General features: G+C 48.1%; 5 protein-coding genes, 1 long non-coding RNA gene, 6 other non-coding genes and 1 pseudogene across 12 annotated transcripts; 4 read left to right on the top strand and 9 right to left on the bottom strand.

Annotated features, from left to right (window-relative positions):
• The first annotated feature begins 772 nt into the window (after positions 1 to 772).
• Positions 773 to 1,932, top strand: LOC140223484 (uncharacterized; annotated as a pseudogene).
• Positions 1,933 to 2,142: 210 nt separating this feature from the next.
• Positions 2,143 to 4,484, bottom strand: LOC117862493 (glutaredoxin-C6). The gene is made up of 4 exons (XM_034745982.2): positions 4,295 to 4,484; positions 3,348 to 3,436; positions 2,554 to 2,652; positions 2,143 to 2,406 (listed from the first exon to the last, which is right to left on the bottom strand). Exons 1-4 carry the CDS (start codon positions 4,393 to 4,395, stop codon positions 2,303 to 2,305), a joined length of 393 nt encoding a protein of 130 aa, XP_034601873.1. The 5' UTR covers positions 4,396 to 4,484; the 3' UTR covers positions 2,143 to 2,302.
• Positions 4,485 to 6,898: 2,414 nt separating this feature from the next.
• LOC117863842 (isocitrate dehydrogenase [NADP]) lies at positions 6,899 to 12,270 on the bottom strand. The gene is made up of 15 exons (XM_034747704.2): positions 11,858 to 12,270; positions 11,720 to 11,763; positions 11,494 to 11,603; positions 10,743 to 10,780; positions 10,591 to 10,668; positions 10,406 to 10,459; positions 10,228 to 10,329; positions 10,053 to 10,138; positions 9,874 to 9,977; positions 8,996 to 9,064; positions 8,803 to 8,918; positions 8,597 to 8,631; positions 8,234 to 8,376; positions 7,972 to 8,094; positions 6,899 to 7,395 (listed from the first exon to the last, which is right to left on the bottom strand). Exons 1-15 carry the CDS (start codon positions 12,135 to 12,137, stop codon positions 7,296 to 7,298), a joined length of 1,482 nt encoding a protein of 493 aa, XP_034603595.1. The 5' UTR covers positions 12,138 to 12,270; the 3' UTR covers positions 6,899 to 7,295.
• A 908-nt stretch (positions 12,271 to 13,178) lies between these two features.
• LOC117863844 (uncharacterized) lies at positions 13,179 to 15,862 on the bottom strand. Its single transcript, XR_004642306.2, has 3 exons — positions 15,446 to 15,862; positions 13,427 to 13,508; positions 13,179 to 13,237 (listed from the first exon to the last, which is right to left on the bottom strand). It is a non-coding gene; the product is annotated as an uncharacterized lncRNA (long non-coding RNA).
• LOC117866034 (small nucleolar RNA snoR136) lies at positions 13,776 to 13,918 on the bottom strand. The gene has a single exon (XR_004642733.1). It is a non-coding gene; the product is annotated as a small nucleolar RNA snoR136 (small nucleolar RNA).
• LOC117866055 (small nucleolar RNA SNORD25) lies at positions 14,007 to 14,102 on the bottom strand. The gene has a single exon (XR_004642749.1). It is a non-coding gene; the product is annotated as a small nucleolar RNA SNORD25 (small nucleolar RNA).
• On the bottom strand, positions 14,185 to 14,263 carry LOC117866057 (small nucleolar RNA SNORD25). The gene has a single exon (XR_004642751.1). It is a non-coding gene; the product is annotated as a small nucleolar RNA SNORD25 (small nucleolar RNA).
• LOC117866051 (small nucleolar RNA SNORD14) lies at positions 14,354 to 14,469 on the bottom strand. The gene has a single exon (XR_004642745.1). It is a non-coding gene; the product is annotated as a small nucleolar RNA SNORD14 (small nucleolar RNA).
• Positions 14,533 to 14,651, bottom strand: LOC117866050 (small nucleolar RNA SNORD14). Its single transcript, XR_004642744.1, has one exon. It is a non-coding gene; the product is annotated as a small nucleolar RNA SNORD14 (small nucleolar RNA).
• On the bottom strand, positions 14,882 to 14,969 carry LOC117866054 (small nucleolar RNA SNORD25). Its single transcript, XR_004642748.1, has one exon. It is a non-coding gene; the product is annotated as a small nucleolar RNA SNORD25 (small nucleolar RNA).
• A 2,369-nt stretch (positions 15,863 to 18,231) lies between the features above and the next one.
• On the top strand, positions 18,232 to 18,959 carry LOC140223483 (uncharacterized). The gene is made up of 2 exons (XM_072295323.1): positions 18,232 to 18,264; positions 18,360 to 18,959. The coding sequence occupies exons 1-2, from the start codon at positions 18,232 to 18,234 to the stop codon at positions 18,957 to 18,959; spliced, it is 633 nt and encodes a 210-aa protein (XP_072151424.1).
• A 2,871-nt stretch (positions 18,960 to 21,830) lies between these two features.
• Positions 21,831 to 23,066, top strand: LOC140223482 (uncharacterized). The gene is made up of 2 exons (XM_072295322.1): positions 21,831 to 22,957; positions 23,005 to 23,066. Exons 1-2 carry the CDS (start codon positions 22,432 to 22,434, stop codon positions 23,064 to 23,066), a joined length of 588 nt encoding a protein of 195 aa, XP_072151423.1. The 5' UTR covers positions 21,831 to 22,431.
• On the top strand, positions 22,995 to 25,367 carry LOC117863497 (protein trichome birefringence-like 2). The gene is made up of 5 exons (XM_034747223.2): positions 22,995 to 23,792; positions 23,903 to 24,095; positions 24,169 to 24,362; positions 24,446 to 24,604; positions 24,684 to 25,367. Exons 1-5 carry the CDS (start codon positions 23,110 to 23,112, stop codon positions 25,024 to 25,026), a joined length of 1,572 nt encoding a protein of 523 aa, XP_034603114.2. The 5' UTR covers positions 22,995 to 23,109; the 3' UTR covers positions 25,027 to 25,367.
• The last annotated feature ends 272 nt before the right edge of the window (positions 25,368 to 25,639 follow it).

Genomic DNA, 25,639 nt, shown 5'->3' with positions numbered 1-25,639 from the left:
TTCGACCCTCAAACCAAACACACTGTTTCCATTATGCAAGCCAGGGTCCTTTGCACAGCCCAATCCTGACTATCCCTCCTATACGAGCTACCAAACACCAGCAGACTGCATTAGACAAGCCTGTATAGCCCACATGCAGCCTACCAATCACTCCCTAGATCGTTCAGAAAAGAAGGCAGGTGGTACGTTCGTGTGCTGCTGAAAAACCACGCAGCACAGAGCCCAGAGGACTCAACATTTTGAGAAGAAAGCCCGCGATGGCATATTGGGCCTACCCTTAAAGCCCAGAGGACCCAAAAATTGTACATCAGCCAAAAAAAACTCTCTACGTCTGGCGAACAAAACATCTCGGCGCACGGTAACATGGCAGCATGGCACCTTTTCCGCTTTTCGCATCGGGTCGCCTCAGCCCTCATTGGATCACATTGCCTTGCGGGCGCGTGCCAGTTTTGTTCTTGTTCGGGACACCGTTTGCTTGCGGAGTCCAGATGACGCGAGAGTCCCTGAACGATCGAGCCGCGCGGACGCAGTCGAACGCGAATCGCCTACTCGGCCCCGTCTCAGCCCCTACTCCGATCACGCCTTGGCTGTTGGCTCCCCTCATGTCCTCCGATAACTACGCCTCGGAAACCAGCCTCGCGTCGCGCGCTCTACGAAAACCGCACGCCGGCCGCGCGTTCCCGAGGCGATCACATCTCGCTTCGGAACGTTAGAGAGCGTGCAGGATACCGTTAAGCCCCCCAGCGACACCGAAGCGCCGGCGCCGGGAGCAATGCAGAAGGCCGCGTCGTGCCCCGCGCCGTCCGCCGCCGGCCTCCGCGAGGAGGAGACCGACGATGGCTGGGTCCTCCTCCGCGCCGGCGGCAGCAGCGACACGGCGGCCGGGCCGGGGCCGGGGGCAGGCCGCCGAGGCCACCGCGGCGCGGCGGGAACAGGCCTCCAGGCGGCCAGCCGCCGCCGTTCGACCCCGCGCCGGACGACCTCGTCGGCCGGTACCTGCCCGCGCGCCGCGCCCTGCGGTGCGGCGACCTGCCGCCGCAGATCCACGACGCCGACGTCTACGGCGCGCACCACCCGGCGTTGCTCGCCAAGGTCCACCCGCCCGCCAACGACCGGCCCGAGTGGCTCTTCTTCGTCTGCCGCGGGCGGGGCCTCGGCGGCAATCGGAGGGCCAGGCCCGGGGCGTACCGCCTCGCCAGCGAGGCCAAGCCCCGCGGCGCGTGGTACTGCCACAGCTTCCGCTACCACGAGGACTCCGTCGAAGCCAGCGCCGCGAGGGAGACGGAGTGGCGCATGGACGAGTACGGCGACCGCGGCGCCGGCGGGGCGTTCGACGTGGTCGTGTGCAAATTGTACCCAGCGCGCGGCGGGGCGCTCCACAAGAGGCTCCTCCTCCGCCTCGACGGCGCGGGGCCACGCGAGGGCGCCGACGACGTGAGGCCGCAGGTGCTCGTGCAGCTCTACCTCGCCAGCCTCGGCGTCGGGGACCCGCTGCGGTGCCGCATGCACCACGCCGCCGACGTATGCGCGGCGCACCCCGCGGTGCTCACGTCCGTGCTGCCGGCGGCTAACGACCGGTTCGAGTGGTTCTTCGTGGCGCGGCGCCCGCGAGCCGAGCACGGTGACGATGGCAATGGCATAGCGCGCCCGCGGAGGGCGGTGCCGGGGCAGTACGTGCCGGCGGCGCGCTACTGGAGCGTCAAGGACGGAGAAGGCCGGGAGCTGGGCTACCGGCGCCTGTTCCGGTACCGGGAGGACGAGGAGGTGGTGCGGTGAACGTCGCGGACCGTGTGGTGCATGGAAGAATACGTGTTCGGGCCGGACTTCCCGTACGGCGAGCACGGCGACGACGAGGAGCTGGTCGTGTACAAGGTGTACCTGAGAATGGACGGAAGCAGGACGCTTGATTCGTGCTGGCGCGGACGACGTTGATTTCGTAATACAGTATAATGTTCCATTGCAGTTTCGCGCTGGGAACTGCTTTGTCGATTGTCGTTGCCTTCGATACTCATTTTCATGGGATCAGTTTCGACAGTTCTGCAGGGTTAAAAGCACTGAAATGCAGTCCAGGCTCAGCATCGATCCCATGGCAGATGCACACATATTTCCAGCAGAAAGATGAACATCACAACGACAGCGGACTTCATAATATGAAATTCATTACTACTAGAGCAGGCATGCAACTTGACTGATGTCTGGGTGGTTCAACACGGGGACTAACAGTCAGCATAGTACTTGACACTTTGATAGCATACAAGTCCAGCACCCCTTATTTATAGCACAGGAAAACTCTCACGTCGAGCTAAGCAGTGGTGGTGGTGGTTTTTTTTGAGGTAGAACCGGCGATCGCTCCAGCCTCAGTCAGCAGCGGCACCAGCTTCCCATCATTGTTCAGTGCCATGGTATCTGCCCAAAAAGACAAAACATGTCAGGTAACTTCAGACAACCAAATGAGTATAGGTCGTTTTTTCCACATGTATACAGATGCATGGTCACAAATTAAATAGAGGTTAAACAGATTGATCTGCAATAGTAGAAGGAAAAATGGCTCACCGTCGCAGCCACCGATATGCTTCCCACTGATGAAGACATTTGGGACAGTCCTCTGTCCAGTCCATTCCTTGAGAGCATCCTGGAGCTCAGATCCATCACCTAAAGTAAAACAGATAAATTCAGTAAGAGTTTGTTTGCCCCAAACCCACGATCATCAATATGCAGAGTCCAAAGTCCGAACTATGAACTAAGAGGCCCAGGAAGATAAATGTTTGTCATGAGTATACACTTGGCATTCAGCAGTACTGCAGGAGATGGTGGTGCTTTGTAATTGAAGACAAATATTTCACCATTCAGTGTAAAATATGTTATGCTCAAGCAATTGAAACAACACAACATAGATATGATTCTGATGGTTACAAACATACCATTTAGCAGGGTTTTTTCTTTAACCGCCGGCAAGAGCTCTGCTTGGCTTATATTAATAGAGAAAATACTACTTAGCAGCTAGCACTGTATTTGTCAGGTGATTCATTCTTAGTTAATTGCCAATTGCCATAACCGATGTTTCTTTACCATCTAACCAAACAATCTAATCACATTAAACAGCACCAACTTTCATAAAAAAAATCAACTGTCCCAAAATCGAATGATGGTGCTGCTATACTACATCCTTCATCTATAAGCCCTTGTAACCATTTTATATCTCAGCAAAACCATACGTGAGAAACATCTGAAGTTTATAAATATGCCAAGCTAGCCATCAGCAATTAGTAATATGCACCATGCCTCAAGTCTAACTAAGAATTGCACAGTGAAATGTGAAAAGAATAAACAAAATTAAGTGCACTCACTTTCCACATCCAGCTCAATGGCCTTGAAGGTTGCCCCCAGTTTCTCGAACAGCTGCTTCACACGGACGCAGAAAGGGCAGTAAGACTTGCTGCATGTAACCCGAAATAACGATCAGCCACAGAGCAGGGGAAGATACTTCCAGACAACAAAACTAAAATTCAAAATTTGTAGAATTACTGACAGAGAATGAGACCATCTAGCATCAAATATAGCACCACTTCATTAACCTAACAAGCGCGGAAACAAAACCCCATCTTCCATTGCAGGATGCCGTGAAGTGTGAAGCTCAACACTTCAACAGTAAAGATAGCAGGACCATCAAAATTTTTAGGTCATGTTTGGAAGATGTGGGGGGGGGGGGGGGGGGGGGGTGCCTTAGGAACTGATGCAGCCAATTCAGCTGCATAGAAACTTCTAGCACAAATTTGAACTAACCCTAAGGATTTGAATCACATCTCCCCTTTCCAAACAGGCTCTGAAGGGCTGGGGGGCAAGGAGCTGGCTAGGTAATCCAAGTAATAACTCCCATATCAGTTTTCGAATCCCTTAGCTGAAGAATTTCAAACTTGCAAACATGATTTGGTTCTATCCAAATAAGATAGGTACAGGGTACGGATTCAAATTCTCCACTTTCCACAGCGTTCAGCAAATCTGCCAGGAATTGCGTGTTAAAACATCCGTAACGAAACCGACATCTCTAGAGATTATAGATTAAAATTAATCTCCTTGCATCACTCTTCGAAGATAGGGATGAACAGCGAATATTCTCGCGGAGAACGAAAAAAGAAGAAGAGAGGAATATGCTCATCTCATGGATGGTAAAGGAGGGCTGATAATAAAATTCTCCAGCTCCCCCTTTCCCCTTTTTGATTTCCTTGCAATTATTTCCGACGCCAAATCTAGCAGCACTCGTCAATGGAGACTGGAGAGATGGGAAGGAAGAGACCTGAAGACGACGACGGGCGCGGAGGCGACGATCTCCTTGGCCTTGGTGAGCGCCATAGCTCTGGATTCCGGGCTTGAGGACGAAGAGGAGGCGATTCCCATCCGTGCCTCGTCCGCCTCGACTCGTATATAAGGCAGGGGACGACGAAGAGAGGCGCCGGGGAGGTAGTTGGGGTTTGGGAATAAGGATTTTGGCACGCTGTGCCTGTGCCGTGTGCGAGTCTCTATCCCGATGACCACGCTGGCAGCTTGGCACGGCTCCCTACGGATCCACGAATCTAGCCCCGTTTGGTTCTCAACTTTCAGTCCTCTAGGTCAGTTTAGTCCTCCTATTTGATTCTAGTGATTAAAAAATATTAAATAAGTTGAATAAAGATCAAACTACTCCTAATCATTGCTGCACCTGCCCTTCTCCCTTCTTCCGTACCAGGCAGCCCCGCTGCCCTTGTGCTATCTCTGCCTCCCTCGCCGCCGGCCATTGTCCAACGATGGGACCCCACCGATAAGCTCGCCACCGCCCTCCTCACCTTTCGCGCCCCTCGATTTGGCCATACTTGAGCTCTGGCGGCCGTCCTCCTCGCGCCCCTGCCGAGGTAGGAAGTTTGTTGCCGGGCGCCGTCCTCCTCTTGATTTGGGTTGCTCACCTACGATTCGAGGCCGCCCACCATCGAATCGCCACCCTCCTGTGGCCAAGGTCCTTCACCGCCCCTCCGCCGGCCCTCTCGGCGGGCGGGTGGCTGGGGGCGTCGGGCGGGACGGGGTGGGTGCCGGGGAGGGTGGGGGCTGGCGGCGGAGCGCGTGGGGTAGGAGGGAGGCACGGTTCATTAATGAGGGGTACACCCTATCCAATGTCCCTTTTAGTCCTTATAAGCAATCCCTTGGGGACTAAAGGGTTAAATTTTAGGGATTAAACTTTAGCAACTTTTAGTCATCCTGTTTGGCAATTTAGGGACTAAAAGTGACTAAACTTTAGTCCCTAAAATTTAGCAGGGCAAACCAAACAGGACCTAAACCTGTCACATCAAATATTTAGATACTAATCAGAAGTATTAAATATAGGTTAATTACAAAACCAATTGCATAAATGAAGGCTAATTCACGAGACAAATCTATTAAGCCTAATTAGTCCATGATTTAACCATGTGTCGCTATAGTAAATATGTGCTAATTATGGATTAATTAGGCTTAATAGATTCATCTCGTGAATTAGCCCCGGCTCATGCAATTAGTTCGTCACCACACGCTCACGGAAGCGCCGTATCTGTTGCTCATGGTGTGCGTGCTGGATGAGGGCCACCACACGATGTTTGTCAAGGCTATCAATGTCAACCTGCTGACTCTTTTCTGCCTCGCCCTCCTCGTAGTATTGGATACGCGGGGTGCCAAAGGCCACATCAGATGGCAAGACAGCTTCTAAGCCATAAACCATGAAGAAAGGAGTGTAGCCACTTGGTAGCGTATTTGGACGCGTCGTCAAAGATGCGTGACTTGAGGGACTGGAGGACCATCCCATTTGCGCATTCAACCTGACCATTGCAACGTGGGTGCGCTACTGAGGAGTAGTACACATCGATGAGGTTGTCTTGGCAAAACTCCCAGAACTCGGAGCTTGTGAACTGCGCACCAAGGTCGGTTATGATTCTATTAGGCACTCCAAAGCGGTGCATAATTTCTTCCATGAACTGAGCTACTTTGGCCGACTCAATGCTGATGGCAGCCTTGACCTCGATCCATTTTGTAAACTTGTCAACTGCCACGAAGATATGAGTGTGGCCCGGAGCGGTTTATAAGCCCGATAGTCCACCAGGAGGTTACCCAAGTGGTTGATTTGTAGGTGAGGGTGATTGCGAAATCAAGAACTCGAAGGTGATCACGAGAACACAAAGGGGGACACAAGGGTTTTAGACAGGTTCAGGCTTCCGGAGAGTAATACCCTACGTCCTATACGCTGGATTGTATTGCTTGGTATGAGATTGGATGAGTTGTCCTCGGAGGGTGCCCTTGACCGTCTTATATAAGCTGACGACCAATGATTACAATTCGGTTTGAATCTAATCTACTTGATATTTACATGGAAAGCAATCTGAGTCGGACTACAAAACGTATTCCACAATGTCCGATTAGATTTGGACAGCTTTGTTGCCTTGACATGTACTCCAAGTAACTTCACGTTCTCGACCCGCATGTCCTGATCAGGCGGACCCACTTGTCAAGTCCGGCCAGTATCCTGATCGGTGGGGAGTAACTTCACATCCTCAACCCGCACGTCCTGATCGGGCGGGCCTACTTGTTAAGTCCGACCAGTATTCTGATCGGTGGAGACCGATGCGATACCCATATCCCTGCCTACTTGTTAAGTCCGACCAGTATTCTGATCGGTGGAGACCGATGCGATACCCATATCCCTCAACAGATACTGATCGGTGGAGACCCATGGGGTACCCATATCCCTCAACGGGATATAGAAACCATCACTGTATCCTATATAAAATACGCATACATATTTGGGTAACTGGCAATGAAATGGTAGTAGTACTAGCTGTTTGCCGTACATTCGGAACATATGTACTTGGATCTAGATTGTACACCTTGCAACTCAAGCGCGTATTCAGAAGAGCACCAAACTCAAAGCTCATGCTCATGCAAGTATGGTCAGATAAAATTCTGGAAAATGGAAAAAAAAACATACTGGACGGCTAAACTAGCAACATGTTGTGTTCAATGTTGCTTTGAATTCGTTGATCTTTGGACCATTATTTACCAAGCCATGAAATGTTTGTATAATAACCGCAAAAAAAAGAAATTTTGTTTCTGAGATCCATCTCGTCAGCCCGATCAAAATGCGCGCCGAATGCACAGTGAAACTGTCTCACTCGGTTTCAGACTTCAAGCTCAAGATTACACCGCAGCTGATGTCTGAATCTTCCCTAGCAGTTGCTGAGCGACAGCGTCGATGAACTAATTCACAGTGAACATGGCTCACTCGGTTTCAGACATCAAGCTCAGGATTGCACCGCAGCTGGTTCCTGAATCTTTCCTCGCAACTGCTGAGCGACAGCGTTGATGAACTCTTCGGTGCTCAGGTAGAACTCCCTTGTTACCCTAGCAACAGAAAAATATTCATGCCCACGAAAACAACAGCTAAGGTAAAAGAACACGGCAAAGACAACAAGCGACAGAACAAACTGCTGTGAACAAAAAAGATTCTTCAGTCTCAGACCAGGGGAAATAGCAGGATCCTACCCAGCTTAATCATCGATACAAGCTTACAAGTTCATTAGACTCGTCTTTATTGCTTAGAAATTCAGAAACAGAGCTGTAGCCATGATGACACAATTATTGGCTACCATATGGAAGCATGTTAAGAAAATATCAGAAGCTAGTTAAGCACAATCATGTAGAAGATTTGGTCCAAATCATGTTCAAGAACAAGCACTGGACAATATGGATCATCAATAATAAAAGTATTTGGTCCTGAAAGCTTTTAGCCATCACAATAACACAATATTGGTGCTTACAGAGTCTAGCTGTCATCATTTAATTTGATGAGTGGTCCTTAATATGCTACTATCTTTTTATATCCATATTGATAAGTTTCAACACAAAATGATATCATCCATGGAGCATTAAGGTTCTCAACAACATGAAAATACTGAAGACAGACGTAAATCAGCTTACTTGGGGCCATGGATAAGAAGTGCAAGGTCCTTCGTCATTTTGCCAGATTCCACAGTTTCAATACATGCAGATTCAAGTTTCTGTGTAAAATCCAGCAGCCTATCATTTTTATCCAGCTTTGCCCTAAACAGACAAATATACCGTTATTACATTAGCAGATACACCGTATCTGAGAAACAAAATTAGCAGGTACAAAAGTAGATGAACAAACACAAACAGAATATGTGTAAAATTCATCATTTACTCCAACAAGAGTGATTACCTGTGTTCTAGTCCACGAGTCCAAGCAAATATTGAGGCAATACTGTTGGTACTCGTCTCCTGCCCCTTCTCATGTAACCTGAAATGTCTTGTGACAGTCCCATGAGCAGCCTCAGCCTCCAATGTTTTCCCATCAGAAGACAACTGTAGAAAAGAATATGCTATTTAGCGATCTAATATAATAAAAGCAGATTAGTGACATCTATGCAGCCTGGTGGTCTAACTCACAAGGTTGTGGCATTTTTGCCATCGGTTTAAGTCCCAATTCCCATTACTTAAATGTGAAAATATGCAGCTCATCCAAATGTGCAAAAATAATTTATGCAATGGGTTCGACAGCGGTGCAAAAGATAACACAACGTACCAGCACTGATGTCATCAAACCCAGCGATCCAAAACCTGAAACAAGCATTCATTAAGAAAAGTAAATTGATAAGAAATTGGAAACATGGAAAATAATCATACAAACCTTGGGCCAGTATATTACACTATGCAGTTTCTGTAAGCACATCATCTCAAAAAATAGCATTATATTCAAATTTTCAACAACAGGAGAAAACTTGTGCAAACCTTGGGCCAGGAAATCGCTCTGCACGTCTCCATCATAATTTTTGCATGCCCACACGTACCCACCCTCACTTTTTACAGCGTAGGCTACCATGTCGTCAATCAACCGATGCTCATACCTACATGCACCATGTAAAGTTGTTTGTTGTTCGAGAAAAAACTATCATAATCAAAATCTGGATAAATCAGAACAAACCATATTGAGTTCTCCTCAAACTTCTCCTTCCAGTTCTCTTCATATACCTCCTGGAAGATGTCTTTGAATCTACAATTCATTTCAAATTTGCAAGTGTCAAGATTGGACTGGTCTAGTATAACATGATTAGCTGCAGTGTAAGTTAACTAGTTTTATTGAATAAGAAGGCAACCAAACAAAAAAAGGAGCAATCAGAATACAAATCATGGAAAACTATTCTGCTCCCTGTCTGAACCCTAATTCCCCCCAGACTCTAGTCTGTAGGTTGCATAAAGGCTAGGCGAAGAGCAACTTCCGGATAGATTCAATAAAACTTAAATGCAGCAGTAGCTGTAAACTGAGGGAAAGATCGTAACCATAATCCGTTTGCCTACAGACAATGGTCCATGGTAGCACAATTGTGAAGGCGCATGCTTGCTGGTCACTCATGTCAGACAAAATGTTTGCTCATTCACAGTACAGACTTAAGAGAATAAGACTTATTATGTGTACATTGATTTACGTTCATAGAAGTATCAAGAGAGAAAGGTTCTTGGTACTCCTTGAGACAGTAACGGAATGCATAATAACACTGTGAACAATATCAGGGGAAAACATACTACAAAGGCCAAAGCATGGCAATTCCAACCTGCCATCGTATTTTTTAGTACATGTACCAAGATAAAGCTTCATCGTTATTGAAGCTTCAGCAGCTAATATATGCAGGGATGCACATCACCATTTTTTTTTTGGCAAAGTACCATCGAATGCAAAACATGGGAAGGCATTCTAGCCTCCCTCTGAACCCATATGTGGTAGTCCTTGAGGCGACAAAAGAATGTTTAATAACGGCAATAATGTGGATTGCACTACAAAGATCAAAGGATGGCAATTCCTACCTTCCGTCGTACTTTTTTAGGATTGTGTTCTTGGTGCTGAGATAAAGAGGCCATTTTTTGGAAAGTGCCATAGCCATAGAGGATTCAGCAAAAGCCCTAATAGACTAAAAAGTGAGAGGAAGTTAGAATAGCACTCAAAAGAGAAGATAGCAGAGTGTCCTATTGATGTTCCACCGTACCTCATCCACGTTATACATCGATAACGCCACACCAGGTCCTTTAAAATCATAGACATCCAGCTCCACCGGCTCAACCCCATCAGGCACTGATTTTGAGTAGCAACAAGGGAAAGATGAGAAAATTGACATAGCAGATTTTTTTAATAGAACTAAATAGTGGTCAAATTGAGCTCACCAAATACCATCTTGAGCTTTCCTGGACCATTAATAATCATATCAGTTGCTCGATACTGGTCACCAAAGGCGTGCCTTCCTATGCAAATTGGTTTCTTCCAGCCTAAAGAACACAATTTTATTAATTCGGCAACTTCATTAATTGATGTATTGAACATGTCATACTGTAACCTACTTACCAGACAGTATACGTGGGATGTTTTTACACAAGATGGGTTCACGAAAAACAGTCCCTGCATGCCACAGTGAGAAATTGTGAAAAGAAAGAATGCCAGAGTTTAGCTATCATGATATAGAATATTTCATATAATTTTCTAGTATGTTAAAACAACATTTCTAGAATCAGAAAGAGCAGAGAGTAAACCATTTAGAATATTTCTTATTGTGCCGTTTGGGCTCCGCCACATAGACTTGAGTTTAAACTCTTTGACTCTTGTCTCATCTGCATTTAAGTAAATGCACCTTAGCGCACAACTATATAATTGAACATGGGAAGTAAAAGTTGAAGGGACTTACCAGGCGTGATTGTTGCGCACTTAACAGCTACATTATACCTGTAGAGAGCACAAAAGGAGATCTTACATATGCAACAAGAATGTACAAAATGATTTTATGCATAAAATGGCATCATGACACGCAAAAGCCAAGTAGAAGTTCAAAAGACGGTCCAGCATAATTCTGAGATGAACTATAATTTTATGATCAGCTCCAGGATATTAAGGTTGTTAGGCATGGTTACCAGAACAACAGCGGAAGAGTTAACGGTTTAACAATCTTGATAGTCAATCAAATCAACAGTGAATTAGTGATTGGTTGATTGATAAGACCACCAGTATGTGTAAACTAGAAATGAGTATACCAATCCTACATTACACAATGAAGATGAAATTAAAAACATTCAAGCACCTTTAGTATTGCCAAAAAGCAAAGGTGTGTCCTGCCATTGAGAAAATGCACCCCCCCTATAGCTATTTGATAGACTCTTCACGGAAAACCATCAGGTAAAAGGAAATACGGAACATTAAACCAAACACCTTAACGTTAGTGTTTAATCATCTCTGACGTGAGAGTGAACAATACATCCACGATTATGGCATATGCATGAAGAAAAAACAATTGTCAAGTCAGCTACTAGATTAGATTCACCATGAAAAGCCCTTGGCCCTTGTTCCTAACTGGTTTGGAGACTAAGGTACCAACAACAATTAGCTTCACATCGGTCCCACTGAAACCCCAAGGATGAAAATAAGGGAATTAATTGACTTACTTCAATGTAGCCTCAGCACTTTCGACGGTGACCTCATCATTGGTGGCGTCCCTGTTGAGAATCCCAAGATCATAGTACTTCACATCCAGCTCCAGGTACGGGAAGATGAGCTGCACACGGTCCAATTCCATCCCATCCAATTCGCATCAGCAAACCACCAAGTGATCAAAACTACAATTTACTAGCGATCGATAACAGCAGAAAACAACATAGGAATTCCACAGACCTTATCCTTTATCATACTCCATATGACCCGCGTCATCTCATCCCCTGAAAGCAAAACAAGCAAAGCAGCAGAGTCATCATCCCCACCGCCTACGCCCGCGCGGCACGAAGGGGAGAGAAGGGAGTGCACCAAACGTACCGTCCATCTCGACGATGGGGTTCTGGACCTTGATGCGGCCCTGCTCGGCCACCACCGCGGCGGCGGCGGCATAGCACCGGAGCGAGGCGCCGCGGAACACGCGGCCGGCCCCGGGGACAGGGAGGCGGCGCGCCGTGGGGAGCAGGGAAGGGAGGCGGGCGCCGCGGGCGGGGTTTAAGGGGAGCAGGGCTTTGGCCGCGGCGGCGGAGCCGGAGACGGAAGCGCGAGCCATGGCGGGGGAGGAGGAGAGGAGGCGGTGGGGCAGGAGCAGATGGCACATCCCACGAGCCGGGCGCGAAAAGGAGCACGCGGCGCGTGGGAGGCGTGCCGGTGAGGTGAAGGGCGGCGCTGGCGTGGGTGGCGACGGCCGGGCTGGCGTGCGTCGCGTTGGTTTTTGTTGAGCCGGCGGGGAGGAAAACGAGCCGTGGTGCGGTTGCCTCCTGCTGTTGGTGCGTCGTTCGGATAGCCGGATTTCGTTGACGTGCTGATTTTCGTCAGTTCGTGCGATAACCTAACCAAATTCGCATTAATTTGCAACTCCTTCAGTTTGAAATCAAGCGTGGCTGACCACTGCCACGCACTATTTCGGTATCTAAAATGAAATGGGAAGAGCCAGCAATTATCCTATCTGTTGTCTACCTACCCTGACAGTTCGCGAGTCGTCATCAACACGATAAACAACCGCGGTTCAGCAACAAATCGAACTGGAGGTTGCTCCACACAGACCACAGTCGAAGCAGTTCAGACAGAATCATTTCTACACAAACGCTCTGAAAATGGTAACATTCCAACATAATCGTAACATTTTTATACAGGATAAATATCATATAGGACCATGTTGATCCAAGACCAGCCGGAACACATCCACATACAAAGTAAGATAATCAACACCGATATATCTTATTAACAGTACACTAATGCTGGATGCCAGTGGTTTGTGTTCCATTTCACAGCACAAGAGAAAAGGGACATGAACATCAACTGCTCTGCGTCTGATACTCGGGTGCGTAGAAACTGAAGATACTATACAAAGGTTCCTTCAATTGAGTGACATCCAAAATAGGATACCAGAGAACGGCTCCATCAATGGAATGACATCAATAAATAGGACCCAGACAGGTACTAGGAAAACTACAGCAAAAGATTGCACGGTCAGCATCATCTTGGTGAACCCATGTGCGAACCAGCTTCACCGCCTGAAGTGCTGCAAACAGAGATCTCTGGTCAGATATAGCACTAAAAACTAGCAAGTGATAGCACGAAATGATACTGCACTTTTGAACATAATAGGCCACCAGGAAATTATTTCTATATCACTTACATCGTCCTGACCACGAGCTTCCTTCAGTTGCTCCGATAGCTCCTCCCTCACTTCCTTAGCTGAAAAGGAGAGAAGCTCATCAGTTTATTAGAACATACACTCAGATAACAAAACAAGATGAAACTAGCACTTCGATGGTCAGATTTAGAATGGCAACAAAACCAAGTCATCAATTGACATTCCACGGTACTTTGGTCGAGTGAGAAAAAAAAGGGGAGGATTAAGTCTGGACTGGTTGAGAACATTACCTTTAGACGATAGGCTCTCAAGAGTTCTGTTGGTCTTCACAGCGAACCTCTGGAATGCACGGCTGCAAAATATGACATCTGACTGTAAGAACAATCAGTAACCAAACAAGCACCCCACAAAACACAGCAAATTGCAACCAAGAAAAATGTACCAGTACAACCAAAACAGAAAGTACATCACTCCATCCGTCCCAAATTATAGGTCATTTTGGCTTTTTAAGATTCATAGACTTTATTATGCACTAAGACATACCCTATGTCTAAATGCATAATAATATCTATGCATCTAGAAAAGTCAAAACAACCTATAATTTGGGATGAAGGGAGTATTTTAAGAGACAGACTAGTAGAATATAGTTCCTCGACGTCCAGCAGCATCAAAAGAAATTCTGCCCCGGATAGCGAGAGGAACCATTGAGATTTTTGCTTCACCTTCCAAAGCTCAGGAACCAAAAACAGCTCATGAGCATGAACCAAGAGAAGCAGAACAAAATAAAACCATAGCACAGGAATTGAACCAAGAGAAGTGGCCCTAGCAAATAAATCTACCATTAAAAGAATCAAGCATATACTAATTCATGACAACTCAGTCCCTTAGATGTTCTTTGAATCAAGCGATCATTCCCGCAAGAATCATCACAGGTCTGTAACTGTGTAAGGACTCATCACTGTTATCACAAACATCACTGTGAATCTAACCATTAGAAACATAATCTGCTCATCAGTACCCTAAACATCAGAACCTGAACAGGTGAAATTGCAACTTTGTCCCCTAAATTGTTCGTAAGTGCAAGCACAAGAATCATTACAGGTCCATAAGGACTCATCACTGTTGTTATCAGTGACACATCATGCCAAAGTTAATTGTCACCACGAAAAAGACCCATAATCAAAAGCAGGAAAATAAGTTATACAGGAAAATAATCATGGTTCAGACATCCAAGGAAGGATTTAACAGCATTAGCTCTCAAGCCTGGCAGGGCGAGAGCTCTTGGGCGGCTACTGCGAATGTTGAGAAACAAGCCTTAGCTTTATCATCACCATGAGTTGAAAAAACAAGACCCATAATCAAAAGCAGGAAAATAAATTATGCAGGAACATCATCATGGTTCAGACATCCAAGGAAGGATTTAACAGCATTAGCTCTCAAGCCTGGCAGGGCGAAAGCTCTTGGGCAGCTACTGCGAATGTTGAGAAACAAGCCTTAGCTTTATCATCATCACCATGAGTTGAAAATACAAAATTAACTAAAATATAATAGAGTATATAAGCACAGAGACCGGCTCCGCGGACAGACAGAGAAGGTTCCTATCAACATTTGAAAACTGGAGTCATGGCATCAGGCCCAAATTTCATTCTATTATAGTTGACAAACTAAAGCCATATAAATTAACCAGCTGTACTATATAAACCCTCAAATAGGTCTCAGCATCCTACCCGGGAACTAAACAAATCTGTGACTCAGTCCCTTAGATGTTCTATGTACCAAGCGATCATTACCGCAAGAATCATTACAGGTCTGTTAGGGCTCATCATCGTCATGGCATAATTCAAAAAGCAACATCAACAGCAGAAAACAGCGCAATTTAAACAAAAACTGCAGCTAGGTCCATTAGATTATTTGCATCAAGAGAATCGGCAGATGTCTGTTAGGGCTCATCGCCATCGTGGACACAAATCAAGAGCAATCCAGGAAAAACGAGTATCAACAGCTCGAAACTATGTTCTAACAAAGTCATGTATGTAAGAGCCGAGCGGTGCCCTGTTCATGGTGAATCTCCGAGGGCACACGAGAAAAGGGTCGGCCCAAGATACAACGGGATTATGTGGCTTCAAGGGAACGAGTCCGTTGGGAACCGATCGGGGAAACCGATCCTCCCAAGGACCAGATGACGAAGCGCAACGACTCGCATCAAATCGAGTCAAACCAACATCAAAATCGGAATCGCGCGAGGCGACGGTAGATGGATCTAAGGATAGGGCAGGGACGGGGGAGGGCGGAGAGGGAGGCGTGCTCACTTGTTGGCGAGGCCCTCGACGAGGAACTCGTTGACGACGTAGCTGAGCGCCCGCCCGAACAGGTTGCCGCCGGCCATGGCGCACGGGAGGAGGAAGCTTCCGGAAACGGAGAGAGCGAAGGCGGCGGGGTCAGAAGGAAAGGTGGGAGATGGGGCGTGTCTTATAGGAGAATGGCTACTTTGCTGCCGTTAGATTGGGCAATCTGGATGCGGGAGTTTGGGGGATTAAACGGCTGGGATTCGTCAATGGGTTGAAACCCTAGAGACCGACGGTGGGGCCCTGGGCTGCGTAGGCCCGTGCTACGCTCGATTGGGCTGGGGCCGAAGATTTAGGGCCTGTTTGGGACTGCTCCGCTCCAGATTTTGTAGCTCTGCTCCAGCTTCATCTTGCCAAACACCTCCAGCTCCAACTATACCAACTCAAAGAAAACATGGATCTGGGGGGCAACTCCAAGATTTTCCTGGAGCTCCTCAAAGGGTGCTCTCAAAAAACAACTTTTATAACTCCTCTTGGAGTTGGGTAGAAATTACCCACCAATGCCACCCTTTACACAGTACCGTTTCGAAGGAGAAAAAAAAGGACCGACGCAGAGGATTCCGCGAGATCCGCCGACTCCTCTGTTCCGCGACGTTCTGTTCGCCGCCCGTACGGCTTCCGCCCGCCCGCCGCTCGAGATTCCGCCGCCGCCCCTCGCGCCTGACTCGTCGGTCCTGCTCTACCGCCTAGTACTCCTCTTCCGTCGCCGCCATCTGGCCTTCAGCGCCCGTTCAACCCGTCGCCGCCCATGGCCGGGCGAGGCTTGGCCGACGGTGCGCAACCCGTGGCCGTGGAGGAGTTGGAGGCGACCGGCGCCCTGGCCGGCGGCCTGGTTGGGGCCGGGCGTGGCCTCGCGGGGGGCGGCCGTGGCTTGTCCGAGGTCGACTCCCTGGATTGCTTCGCTCCTGAAGAAGATATTGCCTTGGCCGGAGGTTTGGCCGGGGGGGCCCTGTCCTGGGGGCGGGCGGCTGTGGCGTGGGCGCGGCCGGCCCTGTCCTGGGGGCGCGCAGCCGTGGCCTGGCGGTGGGCGGCCGTGGCTTGGTCGGTGGCGCCCGTGCCCATGCCGGCAATAGGCAGCTCATGGCCGATGATGAGGCTGACTTCGAAGAGTTCGTGGCCGGAGGTCAGGCCGGGTTCGGTCGTGGCTTGGGCGCGGCCAGCCGTAGTTTGGCGGTGGGCGGCCGTGGCTTGGTCGGTGGCGCCCGTGCCCATGCCGGCAATAGGCAGCTCATGGCCGATGATGAGGCTGACTTCGAAGAGTTCGTGGCCGGAGGTCAGGCCGGGTTCGGTCGTGGCTTGGGCGCGGCCGGCCGTAGTTTGGCGGTGGGCGGCCGTGGCTTGGTCGGTGGCGCCCGTGCCCATGCCGGCAATAGGCAGCTCATGGCCGATGATGAGGCTGACTTCGAAGAGTTCGTGGCCGGAGGTCAGGCCGGGTTCGGTCGTGGCTTGGGCGCGGCCGGCCGTAGTTTGGCGGTGGGCGGCCGTGGCTTGGTCAGTGGCGCCCGTGCCCATACCCGCAGCAAGCAGCCCCTGGCCGACGATGAGGCTGACTTGGAAGAGGTTGTTCTTGGTGCCGAAGATGCAAGTGTCGGCCATGGCTGTGGGAAGAAGCGGCCAGGAAGAGGTCGGGGCCAAGGACAGAGCAAGAAGCCCTCTAGGGCAGCTAAGAAGAATGACGAAGAGGAGGTATGTGAATTATCCTTGGTGTACGTTTCATCTACGTTGATACATTTGCTCGGTATTGAATTGATGGAACAACAGTAACAAAAATATTATCACGTGAGATGTCATCTGAATCATGAATGTTAGAAATTTAGTACTATTCATTTGTGCCAGCAACACTCCAAAACTAGCTGCTACTGCAGTGTTTGAATAGCCCCTATTGCTTTCTTAAAACAAAGTCAGTAAGCAATGTCAGTAAGCAATGTGTACCATTGAGGACCGTTATGTTAGTAGTAGTAGGAAACTGATGCAAGCATCCTGCTCAAGTGGTAGTTCAGCTGCAGGTGGTTCATTTGGTGTCGTTTGTCATGTTAGTAAAGTATAGAATCTGGATGCTGCAAGACACATATATGCTTAATTAGTACACAACCTGACCAAAGTAATCTGATTGCTTATGGTCACACAGAAGCCTGTGACTGTGATGTGAAAATATTAGCTGCAAAGTGGCCGTGGAAACATATTTTTCACTCATATTTTTATCCATAAAAGGTGCAAGAAAAAGTAAAAAAAAAAAACTTGTTTTAATATGGCAATGAGCTTCACAACAAAATTGTCGAATTTGAATGTTTTCTATAAACTGTGAGCTAAATAGTCTTTATTAGAAAAGACGTTCTGACCTTGAGTTTGGAATTAACCACAAAACATTGTTATGGGAATGTATAGGCAATTCTATCACTGTACTTTTTAAACAAATAAGTAACAGATATCACTGCACTTACACTTCAATTCCCGTATTTGGCGTTGAACATGGTCAGGGAGATATGATGGACTGGACCGACGCATACACATCGATTGTTTGTAACTTGTTTGCAGAACAAGTTAAGAAAGGCAATAGACCAAATACACATTTGAACTCTGTAGGCTATACAGAAGTGTCAAATAGGTTTTATCAGATGACAGGAATTTATCTTAGCAAGATGCAATTAAAAAACAAGTGGGATAAGTTGAAGACAAAATTATCAGCATGGAATAGATTAATGAAGAGGCAAACAGGAACAGGTTGGGATAGAACAAAGGGTGTGATTGACATGGACGATGAGTGGTGGAGGAAGGCAAGGAAGGTGAGGATGTAATTTTTTAAAATTTTTAATGAATCATTCGTACTCGTTACTCACTCATAACTAACACTATTTTCTTATCTTATTTTTCACTACAGGATATCCCAGGATGCGGCGGCTTCAGGACAAAACCTCTGCAAAATGTGGATGATTTGACCATTATGTTTGGTGACATCATTAATGATGAAACATATCATTGGAACCCTATGACTTCCAACCCTATCATACCCCAAAATGATGAGACTCCTATTGAAGTAGACCTTGATGTTGGTGAGAACCTTGATGGTGGTGGGGATGATATTCATGTGTACCCAACAGAAGAAGACAATGGAGGTGTTGTTGTGAGTAACATTGAGGAGGTGTCTCCATCCATTGGCAATGCAAAAAGAAGATCGAGGGTTGTCATAGACAAAGGAAAGAAAGCAAAAACAGGAACCGCACTTGTGATTCAAGAAAAATTGAATGAGATAGCTGAACAAGCCAAGGCTTTCACATCAAGGAAGGTTGGTGAAGTTACTGTTGAACAAGTAATGGATCTTATTTTGGATTGTGGAGCGGGGTATGGTACCGATGAGCATTTTATTGCTACTGAGTTGTTTGTGAAGAAAGATCAAAGGGACATGTTCATGACACTTCCAACTAAGGACATTAGATTCGGTTGGCTTACAAGGAAGTTCAACGCCAAATACGGGAACTGAAGACCACCATTTGTTTTTTTCGATTATGTGAACACCATTTTTATGTTTATTTATTAATGTCACTTGAACTTTGTCATCATTGAACCTTTTGTATTAATGTCACTTGAACAATGGTGTATTCATGTCATTTTGTTTCATGTCAAATTGCAGGTGTCCGAGACTGAGAGTGATAGTAGTGAAGAGAGTGCGCAGTTTTGGAGTTTAGTTCTTGATGGTGCTCAAGTAGCTCAAATTTATGTCGATCTTTATCTAGATAAAAACCCACCAAGAATATCAAACCTTAGTAGCATGGGATGGTTGATGGAGACAATAAGGAATGCAGGAGAATGCCATAGACAACTTCGTATGAATGAGAAAATACTTATGGATCTTCATGATTTATTGGTGGGAAGGTATGGGCTTAAACCTTCCATGCATATGAACACACTTGAGATGTTGGCCATTTTATTATACACTTTGGGTGGAAATGAGTCAAATAGGAGAGCTCAAAATAGATTCAACCACTCTGGTGAAACTATAAGTAGGAAATTTGATGAGGTCTTATTATGTTTGATTGCTATGGCAAAGGATTTCATTAGACAAAAAATTCAAACTTCCCTACTGTCCATAAAAGGATAAGAGATGACAAACGTGCATATCCACACTTTAAAGATTGCATAGGTGCTCTTGATGGTACTCATATTCGTGTCGCTCTGTCACCTGAGGAGATGGTAAGATATATTGGGAAAACCGGAATGGCAACACAAAATGTTCTAGCTGTTTGTGATTTCGACATGCGTTTCACTTATGTATCCACGGGTCAACCCGGAGCTATGCATGACACAAGTGTGCTGTACAATACAATTAGAGTGGACGAAGAATTCTTCCCACATCCTCCACAAGGTAACATCGCCTTTATATGATTTATGTTTTACTTGTCCCAATGCTGAACAAATAATAACTTATATTATCTTCTCATTTTGCAGGCAAATACTATGTTGTTGATGCGGGTTATCCTAATCGCCCTGGGTATCTAGCTCCTTACAAGGGTGAAAGGTATCATTTACCCGAATGGCATAGAGGTATGGAACCAAAGACTCCCGCGAAAAGATTCAATCGTGTTCACTCATCTATTCGCAATGTTATTGAGAGATCATTTGGATTATTAAAAATGAAGTGGCAAATTCTCTACAAGATGCCACCGTACCCTATGTACAAGCAAAAAATGATTGTTGTGGCTACTATGGTCCTTCACAATTATATCCGTGAACATGGAGGTGAAGACATTGACTTTGATCGGTTTGATCGTGATCCTAATTACATACCTACTATCTCGGAAAGGTATAACAAATATGCAGTTTCTCCCTTGGCGTCCGACGGGTCTACTTCGAATACCAATGCTCCAACTATGGATGTATTTCGTGATGAGTTGGCCACCGCCCTTTCTCTTGCTTGGAACTAGTTAATATTGGTGTGGTTAATTTTGTAATTTCATTTGATGTCACACAGTACAAATTTTAATTTTTATTGGAACAAGTAATGGATCTGTTCTCTAGTACGAAAATTTTTCATGTCAAAAAAAGAAACACGAGCAGTGATGAACGGCACAGTAACCTCATGGGAGCGCGGAACTGTAGCACGGAGCAAAACCTTTAGGCAAAAATGACTATTCCCACTGGTTCCTATAATTTTTGGAGCTGAATTTGGATCCGGTAGACAAACAGATCCGGTAGACAAACAGGTACCTAGCTCCCTATTTTTCTGGAGTTGGTGGAGTGGATCTGACAGAAGGTGGAGTTGGTGGAGTGGAGCTAGTTTTTTTTAGCGGAGCAGTCCCAAACAGGCCCTTATGGACCTATTCTAACGACCGAAGTGTGGATGGATCTTCATTCGAGCTACAAGTTTTCTTTCAAATTGCAATTAAAAGATCCAAATAAAAGTTGAATTTAACCTCTATTTTGAAGTTTAAAGTGCCAAAACTTAAGTCGAACTTGTTCTTTCTTTAGTTCAAAAATGTTGACATGCAATTCTAAGTTCAAAAATTGACACGGAAGTTTCGACAACTAGTAGTCCAAATTGTCAAATCTGAGTTGAAAGTGCCAAATAGATGTGAAAAAGGCTCTCCAAACATTACGGCCATGTTAAGGGAAGAGGTGAGTCCTCAAGGTCTTATATTCGTGCCTAATACTTGTTCTTCTTCGCTCAATTCAAAATCAGGTATTATGCTCGTGTTTGGTTCTTTCTACCAACATGCCAGATCAAATTTACAAATTGGCGATCCATGTTTGCCACATTTCAGTTCTAAAAAATTAATGATATGCAGGTTCCACGTTTCATAATTCTTACTCCTATTTTTTGGGCTTGTTTATAGTGCACTCTGGTGTTCTATGAGCAACACACGATTTTTTTTAGCCGTTAGATGCACATCCAACGGCTTTTCTTCATCTTCCTCCTCCAGCAAGGACCAGCCGGTCCTCCTTGCTCCAGCAGCAGCAAGAAGAGACCGCACCTCTTTCTCCTCCGAGCTCCCTTGCCTCCACCGCCGCCTCCGCGTGCCACCGCCTAGCTCCGTGCCGGCGGCGGCACGGAGCTCCGGCGACACCCTACCGCGCCCGCGGCAGCCGCCTCCCTGCCCGCCCCGCTGCCGCCTCCCGCCGCCGCCATCGTCGCAGCCATCGCCCCCGCCCTTGCCCCACCTACCGGATGTCCTCCACCGCCCGTCCGGCGGCGCCACCGCCGCCGTGCCTCGCCGCCCCCGCGCCCGCCACCTCCGCCGGTCCGGCCTACCGCCGGCGGCTTTTCCTCTAGGGCCGCCACCACTCACCGGCAAGGAACCCCCAGCCCCGAAAACCCGAACCCCTAACCCTAGACTCGCCGGAGTTGTCGCCGGAATTGGGGAAGAAGAAGCTCCTTGCTACTGCTGCCTGAGCATGAGCATGGAGTAAAAATCGGGTGCTGGACGTAGCTGAAACGCTCGAGTGTTGGTTAGCTTTTCCCTATTTTTTGGCAATAACTTGGTCTGGTTGTGATCCAAACACTTTGTTTCACTAAATTGCACAAAAAGTTGGCCAGGTCACAAAATCAAACAACGCATTTTAAACGCAAATTTGGCATATTTAGGCCACAAAATTCAGTAAGGCGCTCTCGTCTCTCCATCTCTCGATCTCTTCAGTATGCATGTTCCCAACTTCAACTTCAAAACTGCATGCCCGAACGGGCCTCGATCCGGATCCACGCGTCCTTTGACTGCAACTGCACCTCCCTGCCTACTCCCGCCGGCGTCCTAGTCCTTCTCGCCACCTGGACGCCGCCATGCTCTGAGGAGGAGTCGAGATCCGATCCATCCGGCTGGGTTCAGTTGATCCCTTTCACTTCTGTTGACTGTTAGTTACATGCGGTTGCTTGGACAAACTGCTCGTCTCCTTCGTTCCGGCCTCGCCAATCTCTCCTTCGCCGAGAACGGTCAGTCGCGCCGATCGCCGCGTACCAAGCAATGCCAGGGTGGAAGAAGGCGTGGCTGTCGATGCTGGACCGAGCAGGCGGCGGCGGCAGTGGCAGCAGCGGGTCCCTGCAGGTGCACGTGCAGGGCCTCCACTCCCCGTCCTCCTCCTCGTCTTCCCTCGCCAGCTACAAGCGGGGCGGCAAGTACGGCGTCGGCCACGTGAGTAGCAAGGCGGTGGTGGTGGGCTGCTTCTCCGCCGTGCTCGCGCTCGCGCTCGCCTTCTTCTACGTCTCCGTCACCAGCGGGCCGGCCGCTGGCGACTCCTTCCCCTCCCCGGCCGCCGCCTCCTCGTCGTCCTCGTCGTCGTCCGGGATCCTCCTGTCGTGGCTGTCGTCGAACACGTCCACGACGTCGCCGAGGAAATCGCTTCTTCCCCACCCTCCCATTATTCCTCCTGCAGTGACTGCGGGCGGCGCTGCTGACGATGACCAGAGCGACGCGCGCAACGCAACGGCGGCGTCGCGTCGCGTGCAGAGCAGCGCAGTGGGGCACTCGTCGGCGTCGGCGTCGGAAGTCGGCTCGGGGCAAGCGACATCGGTATCCGGGCAGACGGCCAACGCGCAGGGTCCTCCCCTGCAGGGCGCCGGGAACGCCACCGTCGGTTCCGATACCGAACCCGCCGGTAACGGCACCAGAGAAGAAGAGCCCCAAGTCGAAACCGCAACGGCGATGCTGCGATGGCGAAGGACAGAGACAGACGGAGCCAGTTCTTCCAACAACTCCGTCGTCGGTGCTCCCGGTCAGATAGCGAGGAACACTGACGTCACCACCGGCAACTCAATTGACGCCGGGACTTCGAGCCGAGAAGAGGTAACCGAGAACGCCGCCGTCGACAACGTGCAAAGCTCGGCACGCCAAGGGGCTCTGCCATCATGGCCGGAGTGGAAGGTGGACAGGCATAGGCACAGGAGAGCCGTGCGGCGCAGGCACCCGAGGCGACGGAAGGAGGTCGTCCTCCCGGCGCAAGATCTCGTTGCCGAGCAGAGCGACGGCGAGACGGCTGGCGCCAAAGCAAACATGGCCGTCGGGCCAGGCAACGACATGGCCGGCGTGAACACCAGCATGGTCGTCGGGCCAGGGAACGGCGGCGTGGTCGCGGGCGCGAACGCCAGCATGGGCGTCGCCGGCGCCGGCAACACCCGGATCGTGTGGACGTCGGGCGTGCAGGACCTGGTTTCCTTCGCCAGGTGCGACGTGTTCAACGGGAGGTGGGTGAGGGACGAGAGCTACGGGTTCTACCCGCCCAAGTCGTGCGCGCTCATCGACGACGACTTCAACTGCCACAAGAACGGCCGGCCGGACAGCGACTACCTCAAGTGGCGGTGGCAGCCGCAGGGCTGCGACATTCCCAGGTACGTGACATTTCTAAACTGAGGTTCTTAACAGAGGTTTATGTGATATCTAGAGGAGATTGTGTTCTTTCTACAATCTTAAGAGATTTCTCGTCGCCTTCTTGCTCCAGGCTGAACGCGACTGGATTCCTGGAGAGGCTGAGGGGGCAGAGGATCATATTCGTCGGCGACTCGCTGAACCGGAACATGTGGGAGTCACTGGTCTGCATCCTTCGCCATGGCGTCAGGGACAAGAGAAACGTGTACGAGGCATCAGGGAAGAACCAGTTCAAGACCAGAGGATACTACTCCTTCAGATTCACGGTAAAGAGTTTTGCTCACTACATGAGAACTGTGAATCTCGTCAGTTGTTTGACTCAATGTTACTTCATTGCAGGAGTACAATTGCTCGGTTGATTTCATAAGATCAATATTCCTCGTCAAGGAGATGATCCGTGAGGGTATCAATGGTACTGAAGACGCGAAGCTGAAACTGGACGAGCTAGATGCGACGACTCCGGCGTACCAGACTGCGGACATCGTCGTCTTCAACACCGGTCACTGGTGGACTCACTACAAAACATCAAGAGGGTACATCACACTACTTTCTGAACTGAACACCATCAATTGGTTTCCATCATTCAACCATTGATGAAGTACTTGCCTGTCCACAGGTTGAACTATTACCAAGAGGGCAACCATGTGTATCGCAGCCTTGAGGTTTTGGATGCATACAAGAGAGCTCTGACCACCTGGGCTAGATGGGTCGACAAGAACATTGATTCGAGAAGAACTCAGGTTGTATTCAGAGGATATTCACTATCACATTTCAGGTAAGAAATAGCCATTACACTGGCAGATTGTTGGTACCGTATCTTCTTCTCGTCTGACAATGATAAATTTTTGCCACAGGGGAGGGCAGTGGAATTCAGGAGGGAGATGCCATAGGGAGACAGAGCCAATCTTCAATCAGACATACCTTACTGAGTACCCTGAGAAGATGGTAATCGTAGAGCAGGTCCTGAGGCAGATGAAAACTCCCGTGATATACCTCAACATCAGCACACTCACTGATTACCGAAAAGATGGCCATCCATCAGTGTACCGAACATGGTATGAAACGGAGGAGGAACGGATGGCAGCGGTGAAAAAGCAGGACTGCAGCCACTGGTGCTTGCCTGGCGTGCCAGATACGTGGAACGAACTACTGTATGCTTCGCTGCTCCAGGCAGGCAAAGGTTCATGGAAGTTGTGAGATGATGATTACAAACATTAGGCTTCATCTCTTTACATGCAAATGCAGAAGTTGTGAGATGATGATTACAAACATTAGACTTCATCTCTTTACATGCAAATGCAGAGAAAACAATTACAGATGATTCATGAGGCTCCGGATCTGTAGTTATAATTGGATAGAATTGCAAATCTTGCGTTTGCGGTAGACCCATTACTAGGACAAAATAATCATCAGAAGTGGGATTTTTTTTAAGAATTTTTTCAGTAGTTCGTGTACTGATGTACACGAGACCTCAATAACTGATGTAACATGTCAAATAGATAATGGAAGTTGGGTATCGTACCGCAGGATTATCTTCACATTAGCTTCTTTGCATGAATTTGACTAGCAGCAGATAAGGTATTCCAGCTTTCTTTTTGGCAAGTTTTCCAGCTATTTGACTAGAGCAGCTGGTTTCAAGAGCACTAGAACAAAGGGCTAAGGCTCCTACTTTTAGAAGGAAGTAAAACACAGGTATGATAGGTCATCTCTCTCAGTCTCAGACAGGCCAAAGGGGAAAGTACTTCTCAACCTTGCTTGCTTATAATCTTCTTGCCATCATATTTCAGATAATAGTTTCTTTATATCAACC

Source organism: Setaria viridis, chromosome 7, assembly GCF_005286985.2.
Source record: "Setaria viridis chromosome 7, Setaria_viridis_v4.0, whole genome shotgun sequence".
Classification (NCBI taxonomy): Eukaryota; Viridiplantae; Streptophyta; class Magnoliopsida; order Poales; family Poaceae; genus Setaria; species Setaria viridis.
This window is presented reverse-complemented; position numbering and strand designations above follow the sequence as displayed.

Excerpts from the sequence above, each read along its gene's own strand:
- LOC117863842 (XM_034747704.2), bottom strand. The coding sequence starts at position 12,137 with ATGTGCCATCTGCTCCTGCCCCACCGCCTCCTCTCCTCCTCCCCCGCC. Across the intron at positions 11,764-11,857 it reads CCCCATCGTCGAGATGGACG|GGGATGAGATGACGCGGGTC; the intron begins GTACGTTTGGTG and ends TTTTGCTTTCAG. Across the intron at positions 8,095-8,233 it reads ACTCGTGGACTAGAACACAG|GGCAAAGCTGGATAAAAATG; the intron begins GTAATCACTCTT and ends TTGTCTGTTTAG.
- LOC117863497 (XM_034747223.2), top strand. The coding sequence starts at position 23,110 with ATGCTGCGATGGCGAAGGACAGAGACAGACGGAGCCAGTTCTTCCAAC. Across the intron at positions 23,793-23,902 it reads CAGGGCTGCGACATTCCCAG|GCTGAACGCGACTGGATTCC; the intron begins GTACGTGACATT and ends TTCTTGCTCCAG. Across the intron at positions 24,363-24,445 it reads CACTACAAAACATCAAGAGG|GTTGAACTATTACCAAGAGG; the intron begins GTACATCACACT and ends GCCTGTCCACAG.
- LOC117862493 (XM_034745982.2), bottom strand. The coding sequence starts at position 4,395 with ATGGGAATCGCCTCCTCTTCGTCCTCAAGCCCGGAATCCAGAGCTATG. Across the intron at positions 2,653-3,347 it reads CATTGAGCTGGATGTGGAAA|GTGATGGATCTGAGCTCCAG; the intron begins GTGAGTGCACTT and ends GTTTTACTTTAG. Across the intron at positions 2,407-2,553 it reads GCATATCGGTGGCTGCGACG|ATACCATGGCACTGAACAAT; the intron begins GTGAGCCATTTT and ends CTTTTTGGGCAG.
- LOC140223482 (XM_072295322.1), top strand. The coding sequence starts at position 22,432 with ATGCCAGGGTGGAAGAAGGCGTGGCTGTCGATGCTGGACCGAGCAGGC. Across the intron at positions 22,958-23,004 it reads GGCGTCGGCGTCGGAAGTCG|GGTCCTCCCCTGCAGGGCGC; the intron begins GCTCGGGGCAAG and ends GCCAACGCGCAG.
- LOC140223483 (XM_072295323.1), top strand. The coding sequence starts at position 18,232 with ATGGACGATGAGTGGTGGAGGAAGGCAAGGAAG. Across the intron at positions 18,265-18,359 it reads GGTGGAGGAAGGCAAGGAAG|GATATCCCAGGATGCGGCGG; the intron begins GTGAGGATGTAA and ends TTTTCACTACAG.